The sequence below is a fragment of the Ranitomeya variabilis genome, chromosome 8, assembly GCF_051348905.1.
Source record: "Ranitomeya variabilis isolate aRanVar5 chromosome 8, aRanVar5.hap1, whole genome shotgun sequence".
In the NCBI taxonomy this organism is placed as follows: Eukaryota; Metazoa; Chordata; class Amphibia; order Anura; family Dendrobatidae; genus Ranitomeya; species Ranitomeya variabilis.
Window position 1 is genome coordinate 213,448,314 of NC_135239.1, and position 13,869 is coordinate 213,462,182.

The 13,869-nt window shown below is 43.4% G+C and overlaps 1 protein-coding gene across 9 annotated transcripts in view; it reads right to left on the reverse strand.

Moving 5' to 3' along the window:
• Nucleotides 1-6,159: 6,159 nt before the first annotated feature.
• The window catches only part of LOC143787808 (contactin-4-like), a 179,832-nt gene continuing 172,122 nt past the window's right edge, over nt 6,160-13,869 (reverse strand). For 7 of the 9 annotated variants that reach the window (XM_077276876.1, XM_077276878.1, XM_077276882.1 and 4 more), the window contains 7 exons: nt 13,122-13,192; nt 10,826-11,060; nt 10,367-10,482; nt 10,096-10,282; nt 8,777-8,889; nt 8,532-8,700; nt 6,160-6,585 (listed from right to left, as the gene is read on the reverse strand). In XM_077276876.1, the coding sequence (XP_077132991.1) occupies nt 6,485-6,585; nt 8,532-8,700; nt 8,777-8,889; nt 10,096-10,282; nt 10,367-10,482; nt 10,826-11,060; nt 13,122-13,192 (992 nt within the window). In that variant the 3' untranslated portion in view covers nt 6,160-6,484. Of the gene's footprint in view, nt 6,586-8,520; nt 8,701-8,776; nt 8,890-10,095; nt 10,283-10,366; nt 10,483-10,825; nt 11,061-13,121; nt 13,193-13,869 lie in introns of all 9 variants that reach the window. The other 2 variants (XM_077276884.1, XM_077276885.1) reach the window with 1 other exon arrangement.

Below are 13,869 nucleotides of genomic sequence, written 5' to 3' on the forward strand. Positions count from 1 at the left end.
TCATGTATCTCTGTATACAGGGAGCTCCCCCTAGTGGTGACTGCAGACAGGATCTTATCATGTATCTCTGTGTATAGGGAGCTCCCCCTAGTGGTGGCTGCAGACAGGATCTTATCATGTATCTCTGTATACAGGGAGCTCCCCCTAGTGGTGACTACAGACAGGATCTTATCATGTATCACTGCATACAGGGAGCTCCCCCTAGTGGTGACTACAGACAGGATCTTATCATGTATCTCTGTATACAGGGAGCTCCCCCTAGTGGTGGCTGCAGACAGGATCTTATCATGTATCACTGCATACAGGGAGCTCCCCCTAGTGGTGACTACAGACAGGATCTTATCATGTATCTCTGTATACAGGGAGCTCCCCCTAGTGGTGGCTGCAGACAGGATCTTATCATGTATCTCTGTATACAGGGAGCTCCCCCTAGTGGTGACTGCAGACAGGATCTTATCATGTATCTCTGTATACAGGGAGCTCCCCCTAGTGGTGGCTGCAGACAGGATCTTATCATGTATCTCTGTATACAGGGAGCTCCCCCTAGTGGTGGCTGCAGACAGGATCTTATCATGTATCTGTATACAGGGAGCTCCCCCTAGTGGTGGCTGCAGACAGGATCTTGCCATGTATCTCTGTATACAGGGAGCTCCCCCTAGTGGTGGCTGCAGACAGGATCTTGCCATGTATCTCTGTATACAGGGAGCTCCCCCTAGTGGTGGCTGCAGACAGGATCTTGCCATGTATCTCCCTATGCAGGTGCAGAAAGACTTGCTTTTATTATGGGGGGATTTGGAGCTTTCTAAAGTAAAATTAGAGCTGAGGCTTTATAGATATATTACATAGATTTGTGGACATATTTAGACAAATATTACCTTCTCTAACCTTTTAAATTTTACCACGGTGTTCAGGAATTGTGGTCCCATTATGTGGAGATGTAACCACCACTCAGTGATCTTTTGGTCTGTGCCGTCAGGCGAGAAATAAATCACCAATCACTTTGTGTGACACAGATCTTAGGAACAGAATTTTAATTTACCGCATGGCAGACATGGTCCTGTACAGATACCTTAAGAAAAAAGTTGCATACTGGATATTTGTAAACAGAATCACAGAAAAGAAAGCAAAATTGTGTCAGAAGATGAATCTCCAGAGCTTGAGATCAGAGGTAAAAAAATAAAGTGCCTTTAATTAGTATGTGCTTTATATCTTAATAGTTCTTTTTTCATGACCCCTCACCTTTCCCATAGGGTTTTTTGTAACCCTGTATCTCCTCTGTGCTACAGTTCAGCGTCCAGAATGTGCAACAAAATCCCTCCATTCCTTATAAAACAGTAATGTAATGTCAGCGCTAACGCACATTCAGTATTCGCCTCTCGCTGTGTCCCTCCGAGCGGACAGGAGACAGTCAGAGGAAATCTCTGCTCTGAAGATTCCTCTCTTAAGCCGCTGAATCAAAGTTACAAACTACGTGAAACAAAGTCCTATTGCAAGGAGGGAATATACAACAGCCTGTGGTGATATATGCTCCAAGAGAGCGGGGTGCGTTCAGGTGCTACAGGACCCCGGAGAGATGGGGGATGGGGTGGAAGAAAAGTGGGTAGAGCACCCAACCAGAAAAGAAGAAAAGTAACAAGAATATTAGGAAGGGGGCGAGACGTAGTGTCTGCTTACAAGTGGGGTCAATGCAACTGTATCCATGATGGAGCCAGGTGCCACAAATTCCCCTTCACATTCACCTCCTGTATGAACCTGTCCACACCTATTAAATATGTGCCCACCTCCACTGCTGTAGGTAAGGGGCACACTGTAATTACTGGGGTCTTTGCTTGTGGACACCCCAGCTACTGTTCTGTGAAGGCAACCAACTAATTTATTAATTTCTAACTATGGAACATAAAAGGATGTAATAAATGACTAAAAAGAGAAAAAAGTGCATTACTGTTCATGGATCTTGGACGATATTTGCCGCTTCCGAGTCATTCTTCTAAGTTTACGTTTGACAATCCGTAGACCGTGCGGACGTAGCAATCTGATTGGTCAGACATTTCTTTAAGTGCAATTCAAAAAATGAAATACAGAAAAAAACAAACTTTTTTTTTTCCATCTATACCACTTTGCACAAGCGTCTCCCATTGATGTTTGTCACGCATTGACTTTAACCTTCCGTTAATCCAGCTGCTCCTCAACGTACCGTCCTGGTCCTGGTGGTCTTGTAGGACGATTCTTATGAGGAACCGATCCCCAAGATATGTTCAGTTCTCGCTAAACATCCTGGATCTTCTTCTTGAAGTCAAAGGATCGAGCTTAGAAAACCACAACTAAGACACTTGTCTGCGACCTAACCCATCGTTAAAAAGGCAAAAAAAAAGCAAATTTACTCCTAATCTCTGTCCCTTATCACCGTGCACCTAGATCTAGATTATAACGGGCGATACAATGATAATCGTGTCAGCGGGAATCTCCGCGGCTCCGTGCGTTCCCGGCACTTCTTATGCTCATAACAAAAGCCCCTGAGTTTTCAGTGTTCGTTACGTTGATGATATGAAATGGTGGATGGGCTGGCCAGGCACGCTCCTCACTACACGTTCACCCTCTGCACATGGTTCCTAAAAAAAAGATCTAGGTACAGTCATTTTTGTATTAGGTCTAGGTATCCTATGAGAACGTTCTAGGTATATCATACAGCGGAGCCCCTGGAAGAAGCTTTATACACTCTCTGCAATATATATATATATATTTATAGATTATTTTTTCCACTTGGATAATTAAGAACATTCATAACTTAAGGTATATAAACATATTGGAGGCTTCGCTCTCCAGTGTCTCTTTGTAGGCAGGTCACATAAGTGGTGTCATATTGGTTAGTCCAAACCCAACATACAGTGCGGTGCTGGAAGTAGCTGACAGTTATGGAATTGTATATGGTTCGGGTGGCCGGTCCGGACTGCAGATAACCGATGCTTATGAAGAAGACCTTGTCAAACTTCTCGAACGCTACGGTGAGATAAATCCTGGTTCCCAGACTTTCTGAAGCTCAGGATCTTTGCTTCTTTATCCTTTGCCCAAGAAAGCTACAAGCTCTAATATAAGGTCATAAAATATCGGAATGTCCACAAGTGGCCCAAGCGTCGTCAGGACCTCGAATATCTGCTTAGCATCCGTGGAGGATTACAGCTTCTGTGCACCTCCTCCATATACACTGAGCAGCAGCGATCAGGAACCCAACCAGCATCCACGATGGAGAAGATCTGCTCAGAGATTGGGGTTCCCCATTCTGTAGAGTGTTAGGATCTCTTCCCCCCACTGATATGAGGACTGACCTTCTACAAGAGATCAGGCACTCTTCCCATGATGATTACTACTTATTGCCTATCATAGAATATAGTCTACCTTCTCTGTGGGATCAGTAACTCTCCCCACCATCCATAACTTAAAGATCTGATGACTTACTAGATACGAACAGTGGCCATCACCTACATGGGATCCATAATGCCTGCTACAAGCCATCATTAATGTTCTTACAGCCCATATCCAAAGACAATATATCCTCCATGGACGATGATCCGTCATTGGGACATCTACTCATGGACTATAGCCGGGGACCCAGCTTCTCTTTCTATATAGGATCAGCAGCTGTTCCCACCAGTCAATATCAAGATGTCTCCTTTCTGTGCATGAAATACGGTGACCCATTTCCTCTTTCCAAGCAATTGAGAACTCTTACCACCACCCATAATCTTAAAATCTATTAATTATCCAAGAATAAAGAGAATTCTCCTTTTATATGAGTTTGTGAGCTGCTCTTACCATCCATAATCTTAACATCTAATCATTGTTCATATCCAAGCAGAATGTCCAATGAATACTCATAACCAAAGAAGCTCCACTTTCCAAAAGGGACCTGGAGCTCTTCTTACCACCATAATCCAAACATCTTCTCATTACTCACGATCAAAGCAGAAAAGTGAGAGCTTCCATCCATCTGAATATCTATTCATTACCCATAACAAAGGAGATTCACCATCTACAGGAGACCGGGAGCTGTTCACACCATCCATAATCTGATTAGTTGTTTTCCATAACCAAAATAGATCCAACTTCTATTGGAGATCAAGTGCTCTTCCCACCATCCATAACCCAATTGTCTACCCATTAAATGTAACTGAAGAAGATCCACCTTCTATAGGAGACTGGAGCTCTCCACACCATCCATAATGAGATTATTTACTCGTTATCCATAATCAAAAAGGACCCGAATTCTATAGATTAGGAACTCTTTCAAGCATTTATATAGTGAGATTTAAAAACTATCCATAACCAAAAAGGATCCACCTTCCATAGGAGACTAAAAAACTGCAGGGGGGTGATCAACCTTTCATAGAAGTCCAGAAACACTTTCCTGTCATCAGAAGTCCAAATATCTACATATTATCCACTACCAGAGGAGATCCATCTTCTACAGAAACAACTCTTTCCACCATCCCTAAACCAAACATCTACTCATTATTAGTGATGAGCGAGTATACTCGTTACTCGGGTTTCCCCGAGTCATTATCCCTAACTAAATAGGACCGACCCTATATAATAGCGCACAGTCTCCTAACCATCCATAATCTGATGATCTACTCATAACTACAATCAAAGAGCATCCATCTTCTATAGCAGAACATAAACTCTTCCCACCATCCATAATCCAAATATCTATTCATTATCCATAACTATGAAGCACGTACCTCTGATAGGAGGCTGGGAACCTTTGCTGTTACCTATAATTCAAATATTTACTCATCATTCATAACCAAAAAGTATCCACCTTCTGCAAGAGATGAGGTACACTACATGTAATCCAAATATCTTCTCATTGTCAACTTTCTATAGGAAACTGGAAACTCTTCCCACTATCCATAATCCAAATGTCTACTCATTATCGATATTCAAGGATGATCCATCAGGAACTCTCTCCACCATCAATAATCCAAATATCTACTCATTACCAAGGATGATCCACCTTCTGTAGAAGATCAGGAACTCTCTCCACCATCAATAATCAATATCTACTCATTACCAAGGATGATCCACCTTCTGTAGAAGATCAGGAACGCTCTCCACCATCAATAATCAAAGTCTACTCATTACCAAGGATGATCCACCTTCTGTAGAAGATCGGGAACTCTCTCCACCATCAATAATCCAAATATCTACTCATTACCAAGGATGAACCACCTTCTGTAGAAGATCAGGAACTCTCTCCACCATCAATAACCCAAATATCTACTCATTACCAAGGATGAACCACCTTCTGTAGAAGATCAGGAACTCTCTCCACCATCAATAATCAATATCTCCTCATTACCAAGGACGATCCACCTTCTGTAGAAGTTCAGGAACTCTCTCCACCATCAATAATCAATATCTCCTCATTACCAAGGATGATCCACGTCCTGTAGAAGATCAGGAACTCTCTCCACCATCAATAATCCAAATATCTACTCATTACCAAGGATGATCCACCTTCTGCAGAAGATCAGGAACTCTTTCAACCATCCATAATCTAAATGATTACTCTCTAGCTACAGTCAAAAATGATCCACCTTCTACAGGTTGGTTTGGGATAACCCAAAAATCAGATCCACCTTCTTCAGAAGTTCAGGACCCATGCCGACCATGCATAATATAATCGATCCCACCTTTTGTAGGAGACCATGGACACTTCCCACCATCCATAACCAGATTGTCTAGAGGACCACTCAATCCCTGTCCACCATGATAAGGGCATCTTCTCCCCCCCTCTATGGTCTATAGAGATGATGACCACTGTTCATCCAGATCTTCACTCCCTGTCTCTCCACACTATCCCATCTAGATGAAAAATAAAAAAAATTCATATAACTCATAACTTGCGTCATGGCGGACACCTTGGCATCTCCACTCCTGGTCCAGGTTTATTATACATCCAGCTATAATTACCCATTTGTAACTTTTTCCCGGGAAGAAACCGTTTTACAGACCAGTTTGGACCCCCATGATATTTCTGCAGCACTCCGAGTCTGATCTGGGACCGAGCATCGGCCATGACGCCTCCGCTATGGGGCAGGTTCAGGAGATGTGAAATATAAAGAGACGGCGTATAAAATATTCTAGTCCTGGGTCGTTAAGGAAGGAGAGAAGAGAGTTGTATGGGACACCTGCAGCATTTTACAGCAAAAAACGTAGATATCTACATCATGTTAACCTTAAAAAACTCTATAAAACACTAGATATTAAGAATAAAAAATATGCATATACGGCATGTAAACTGCTTTGGTAACATCGTATTTCAGATGTCGTCAGTGCATAAAATCCTCCCCACAGGGAGAGGAGGAAGCTCAGAAGCTGAGGGCAATCTCAGGATATTCCGTAAGGAGCCATCGTGTGTGGAGGATATTCCTGGTGCACGTCCGAGAGCAAGATGGGAGTCTCCGGGAGTCTTACAAGCTCAAGGTCATAAGCTGGAGCGCGCCGTGAGGGAGATCATTAAGGTGCTGATGGCGGATAAGGTGCAGGCGTTTGACGTGGAAGCTCCCGATCCTTGCGCGTAGGCATCTGGAAAGAAGCAAAGGGGCAAATGGGTGACATATAGAATTCTCATCAACAGGTGACGTCATAGATCTTGTCTGAATCCTCATGACAACACTTCTTGTCGGATCACTGCTGTTCATTAAAAAGTTTACATGTAGTTCACTAAAAGTTTTATAACTTTATTCTAAGTTTGTTATAACTTCCCTAAAGTCTTATTAAAATGTTATTAGGTTATACATTCACTATAAGGTCAGTATAAGTTTAGTAAGTTACTATAATCTTATCATAAAGCTCAGAACTTTGTGTTTTACCTTTAGATGAAGTTCACTATAATTTATTAACGGTTAATAAGGTTTTTTTAATTTTACAAGTTCATTAAGCTTCATAGAAACTATTCAGGATTCAGCTTTTATTTCTATAGCTCTATGGAAGATCTGACTGATATTAGTCTATTTGATATTATGATAAAATAAAAGTATCCCTATTGGGCAGGAAGTGTTGTCATGGGGACACGGTCAGAGAAAATCTGCTCAGGACGTTGATAACTGGTCACTGAAATTATATGTTTAAATACATGAAGGGAATTTTCAACACATAGGAAGAAGAAAATGGATAGATTTAAAGGGGTATTCCACTTTTGGCAAAAAAAATGTTTTAGATGTGGTAATAATATAAATTGATATAATTTTCTCAAATACTTGTGTAATTACAGGTGCCGCCATCTCCTGATATCAGTAGCTTCACCTCCGGTTTGTGCGATATATAGGAGAGCATTTCCTATGTCGGGGGCTGGCTCATTTCAATGGCTGATTCATTTACAGAGAAGGAGGCTTAGCTACTGAGCCATCAGTCAGCCGGCCGTGTAATCATAATATATGATAATATTATATTAGAAACACTTCTAAACAAACATTGGTATATGAAGACCCCTTTAAGTAGACTGAGATGAATTATTGTAAGTTTCTAAAAACTTATGTTTCATTTCTAATACTCTACTTGCAGTACATGGAGGATAAATTTGTGTTATATCCAGAGGCTGAAAAAATGTACAGACCTCCTACTTCTCACAGCGAAGGGTTTGTTACAGTAGGATCCAGCCTGGACAATCCTCTGTGATATAAGCAGAAAAAAACAGACTGATACACTCTAACAAACTATCAGGACCGGAGAGGGATTGGTACGGATTTGTTAATCTCAGAGAGGACAGTCCACACCGATACATTGTAACAAACAATCATGGGGTGCATCTGTGCTGAGGCGAATGTGTTTAGCTTACAGAGGATTGTCTAGACCAGATACACTGTCACAAACCCTCAGCTGTGAGAACAATTAGGTCAGGATGAGTTTTCAGTTTTTGATTGAAGAAAAGAATCCTCCCATTCACTGTCGGCAAGCAGAGATCCTGAAATAAAGAAGTCCCAACTTTCCATTACACAGATGGACATTTGTGAGCTGAGATGACTCCTTCATATCTGAACAAATAAGTTACGAATTTCCCAAAAAGTTTGAATTCTGTTTAATTTGACATTTTGGAGAATTGATTGGAATGAATCTTGTGAAAACCCAAAACATTTTGCCGTTTCCTTTTGATGCCGAGAAGGGATTACAATAATAATGACATCGCCTGTCCCCCTGTCCGGGGTGGTGTTGGCGCGGAGGCTCCCATAGGGGGCGCCACACGTCATTGATGTCAGCGCTGGAATCACTGCAGACCGGCACGGATCACCAGCGGCGGGTGCTGGCAGAGAGAGGACCGTGATATAATGTGTTCTTTTAACCCATTCCCTCCATTTAGTATACTTTGGGGTCTGGAGAGACCTGAGAATATAATAATGGGTTTTTAGTGGATTAGGAAACATTATATTGAGGGAATCTACCCGGAATGGAGCGATCGGACCAGGTGATGGCGCCAATGGTGTATGTTACTTGTCCTAGGTGTTATTGTGCTGCTGTTCTCACCGCCCACTCACTGGATATCCGGGGGATCCGGATGGGCTCGCTGCTGCTGCCTTCTCCTCCATCGCTGATTGGCCGGATCTCGATGATATAATCCTCATCGTACGGCAGTGACAGCTCCACAGACGTCTGATTGGTCTCGATCAGGGCGGCTCCTCCCTGTCTGTTCCACCGATAGAAAACCTGCGACAAGAGGGTCATGTGATGCGCCGAACATTCGCTGCGGCACCACGAAGATGGCGCTCGACACGACACTCACCCTGTACCCCTTCACCTCAGACTCGTCCTCCTGCGCCGTCACCTGGTCCCAGTTCAGGATGATCTTGGAGTTGGACGAGTTCCAGGTGATGTTTCCCGGCGGCTGACTTGGGGCTAAAGTGAGAAAACAGAAATCAGCAAACTAAGGCTGTAACAATGGCGCCATATTATACCGCTACAATGGCACCAGAATATACTGCTACAATGGCACTGGAATATACCGCTACAATGGTGCCGTATTATGCCGCTACAATGGCACCGTATTATATCGCTACAATGGCACCGGAATATACCGCTACAATGGCGCTGTATTATACCGCTACAATGGTGCCGAAATATACAGCTACAATGGCGCCGTATTATACCGCTACAATGGTGCCGGAATATACAGTTACAATGTCGCCGTATTATACCGCTACAATGGCACTGGAATATACTGCTACAATGGCGCTGTATTATACCGCTACAATGGCACTGGAATATACCGCAACAATGGCGCCGTATTATACCGCTACAATGGCACTGGAATATACCGCTACAATGGCGTCGTATTATACCGATACAATGGCACTGGAATATACCGCTACGATGGCGCCGTATTACACCGCTACAATGGCACTGGAATATACCGCTACAATGGCACCGTATTATAGCGCCGTATTTTACCGCTACAATGGCGCCCTATTATACTGCTACAATGGTGCCGGAATATACCACTACAATGAAGCCCTATTATACAGCTAAAATGGCGCTGTATTATCCTGCTACAATGGCACTGGAATATACCGCTACAATGGCGCCGTATTATACAGCTACAATGGCGCCGTATTATAGCGCTACAATGGCACTAGAATATACCGCTACAATGGCACCGTATTATACTGCTACAATGGTGCCGGAATATACCACTACAATGCAGCTCTATTATACAGCTAAAATGGCGCTGTATTATCCTGCTACAATGGCGCCGTATTATACCACTACAATGGCACTAGAATATACCACTACAATGGCACTGTATTATACCGCTACAATGGCACTAGAATATACCGCTACAATGCCACCGTATTATACCGCTACAATGGCACTAGAATATACCGCTACAATGCCACCGTATTATACTGCTACAATGGCGCCCTATTATACTGCTACAATGGTGCCGGAATATACCACTACAATGATGCCCTATTATACAGCTAAAATAGTGCTGTATTATCCTGCTACAATGGCGCCATATTATACCGCTACAATGGCGCTTTCATGGCCATTCCTCCATGTTGTTACATGAGCAGGGTGCAATATCACAAGGACGACACTCACGTGGCTTCCTGGTTGTCACGTTCACCGTCGGACTGGCGGGGCCGGTGCCCGCGCTGTTGTACGCCCGTACATTCAAGCAGTACAATGTGTGCCCTTGGAGGTGGCTCAGTTTGGTGGAGGTCTGGTTGCCCAGGGTCCGCAGCTTCCGAGCACTTTGTTCTTTCTCGTTTTGTTTCCAGTAACGAACCTGAGACACAAATAATAAGATTATATCTAACAGCCGTCAGTAAATGAAGCGTGACCCCCCTATAATGGACGGCCCGGGTCTTACCTCATATCCCTGGATCCTTCCCTTACTGAGGGTCCCAGGGACCCCGATCCAGGACACCTCAATGTCCCAAGCAGTGAGACTGCGAGCAAAGACGCCTGCCGGGGCCCGACCTGGCTCTGCAGTGTGAAAATGGTTAATATACATTAGTATAAGATGATACAAAATAACAAACCACATAATAATGCAACACTGTAACAATAATATAATGGTATAATGCCATATAACAGGAGAATAATAGTATAAATATGATGATATAAACACCGTAATAATATGTTATTTAACAGCACAGTATAATAACATAATGTTATATAACAGCAGCGTGTAATAATATAAGTTTGACAATACAATAATATATTGTGGGATCTGAGCATGTAACAAATCACAGAATATGAAGATACAATGTAATGATGATACATTCCGCTGCAGTCATCCGCTCCTTTTCTGTGACCCGGCTCTTACCTTCCTCCGCTGTGTACACAACGGTAAGGGGGCTGAAGGGACCCTCTCCTCTGTTGTTGAAGACCCCGACCTTCACCTCATACGGGGAGAACGATGGAAGACTCTCATTCCGGTAAATGTAGCGCGAGGAATCCGCCGACGCCACCACCGTCTGCATCCAACTAATAGTCCCGAAAGGCCGGAACGCCACCACGTAGCCGAACCCTCCACCATTCTGGAACTCCTCTGGTACAGGCTGGAGAGACAGTATATCAAGTATGAAGAACAGAGACCCCGGAAATCACAAGGCCCACAAGTTGGTCCTAGGGGAATATACAGGGTAAATATGTGCCCTGGGAAGGACATGGAGGATATCGGTCTTTGGGGAATAGAGGAAATACTGAGTCTCAGGCAAAAAATATAGGGGAAATATATAGGAACATATAGGTCCATGGAGATATCTATTATATGATGTGAATATTGGGGCCTATTGGTTATGTGGGACAATATATGGGTCCTAGTTGAGCATGAAGACGTACAAGAGTTCCAAGGATATATATGGTAGGAATGTGGGTCCTAAGGGATTATATGGGGGAATAGACACTTTATGTTGATATATAAGGGACCACAAGCCTAGGGTTATATATAAGAGGAATATGAGACCTAAAGGATTATATGGGGGGAATAAACACCTCAAGTGGATATATAAGGGATCACAAGCCTAGGGTTATATAGGAGGAAACAAAATTTAAAATTAAGGGCGCTGCATAACAAGTATCCGGACTGGCCTGCTGCAGCAAATATAAGGACCCAACTACCAATTGGTCCTAGTAATAAGCAAAAACGCCAAATGTGTAACCTATATGTATATCTGCGCTGCGGGTATGATACCAATCCCCCCTAAAATTCACCAAATTGCAGTAATAAAGGGTACCATATATTACTCCTCACACACACCTTTACCTTTCTGGTGTAATTACAGCAGTGTTCATAAAGCGCTTGTCAACAGGTCCTGTTGGTTTTCAGATGACTGTATAAAGATGTCCAAACTGTAGCTCCTAGATCGATCCACAATATTTCCAAGACACGGTGAATGGGGTGTTAACCTGTCCCGGCCGGTGACAGTCACCCCTATTCCGTTATGGATAATCCGCTTGCTTAGTTTGCAGTAACACACGCTGGCTATAGTAGCTTGCCGGCGAGGTGCAGTGAAGCTGCAGGACCTCGTGTGACGTCACAAACACGTGATACCTCATGTGATCGGCTTTCAGAGTTTGTACAGGACGCACCATAGACCAAGATTCATCCGACGCGTTTCGGAGTCGGCAGACTCCTTCCTCAGGGATGGTATGGTGCGTAACCTAAGGAGTTTATATAGCGTGTTCATCTCAAATATCCATCTGCTTTCTTCTCTTGAAGAAGAAAGCAGATGGATGTTTGAGATGAACACGCTCATTCCGAATGGTCTCAATAGTGAAATCGAACTTTTTGCATTTAATCAGTGAACACAACGCTTTCATTTTGTAACACTATATAAACTCCTTAGGTTACGCACCATACCATCCCTGAGGAAGGAGTCTGCCGACTCCGAAACGCGTCGGATGAATCTTGGTCTATGGTGCGTCCTGTACAAACTCTGAAAGCCGATCACATGAGGTATCACGTGTTTGTGACGTCACGCGAGGTCCTGCAGCTTCACTGCACCTCGCCGGCAAGCTACTATAGCCAGCGTGTGTTACTGCAAACTAAGCAAGCGGATTATCCATAACGGAATAGGGGTGACTGTCACCGGCCGGGACAGGTTAACACCCCATTCACCGTGTCTTGGAAATATTGTGGATCGATCTAGGAGCTACAGTTTGGACATCTTTATACAGTCATCTGAAAACCAACAGGACCTTTTGACAAGCGCTTTATGAACACTGCTGTAATTACACCAGAAAGGTAAAGGTGTGTGTGAGGAGTAATATATGGCACCCTTTATTACTGCAATTTGGTGAATTTTAGGGGGGATTGGTATCATACCCGCAGCGCAGATATACATATAGGTTATATAGGAGGAATATGGCTCCTATGGGATTATATGGGGGAATATACACCTTAGATGAATATATAGGGGACCACAAGCCTTGGGTTATATACAAGAGGACTGTGGGTCCTATAGGGACATGTTATGTGTAGGTTTTGGGGTGTGCGGTTTATGTGACAGCCTATGTAGCTCCCATTGATCACATAGGAGGGGTTTTGGATAAAGCCATGGGACACACCGATAAATGTCCTGCATCCTAACCCCCGACTGCTCGCAGGTGGCGCTCACCTCCCATGTGATGACCAGCTCGCTCTTACTCCCGCCACCACCGCTGACATTCGCTGGCGTCACCTCGGGAACTGCCAGAGAGGAAAGAGCAGGAAAAATGAAAGGAGCGAGATACCAGAGAGTGAGAGTTGTAGTACTGCGGCTCCAGCTTTCACACTATAATATGTCGTGTGCACTGGGATAAGGGTGTACTTACTTTTACAAATAGGTTTCTATTCCCTTCCCCTTTTGTTTAATTTGTAATGTTGCATTTTGATTAAGCTTACTCATTCCTCATACTCAATCCTACTCATTTTATTTTTATTATGTATACCCCTCCTCACATGTAAAGCGCCATGGAATAAATGGCGCTATAGTAATTAATAATAATAATAATTCCGTGGATAAAACTAGCAAATACTTTATTCATAGTCCAGTATTACGGAAGGGTCCCAAGTTCAGGACACTGCTTTTTATGCCACAACCACAGGCGACTAAATAGTGAATTTACATTGTGGGTCCGATGGTCGCAGCTCTCGGGGGTCTTCATTAAGACTCACCTTGTTCCTTGGACCTGAGCCCCATAGTGTCATAGATGAAAACTCATTATTAAATACTGTCTCCATCTAGTGGTAGAACATTATATTGCAGCTTTTTCTTTATTTACCGGTATTTAAGTCTTATATAGCACCATTAATTCCGCAGCGCTTTACAGACCTTATCTGCACTGTCCCCATAGGGCCTCACAATCTACATTCCCTATCAGTCT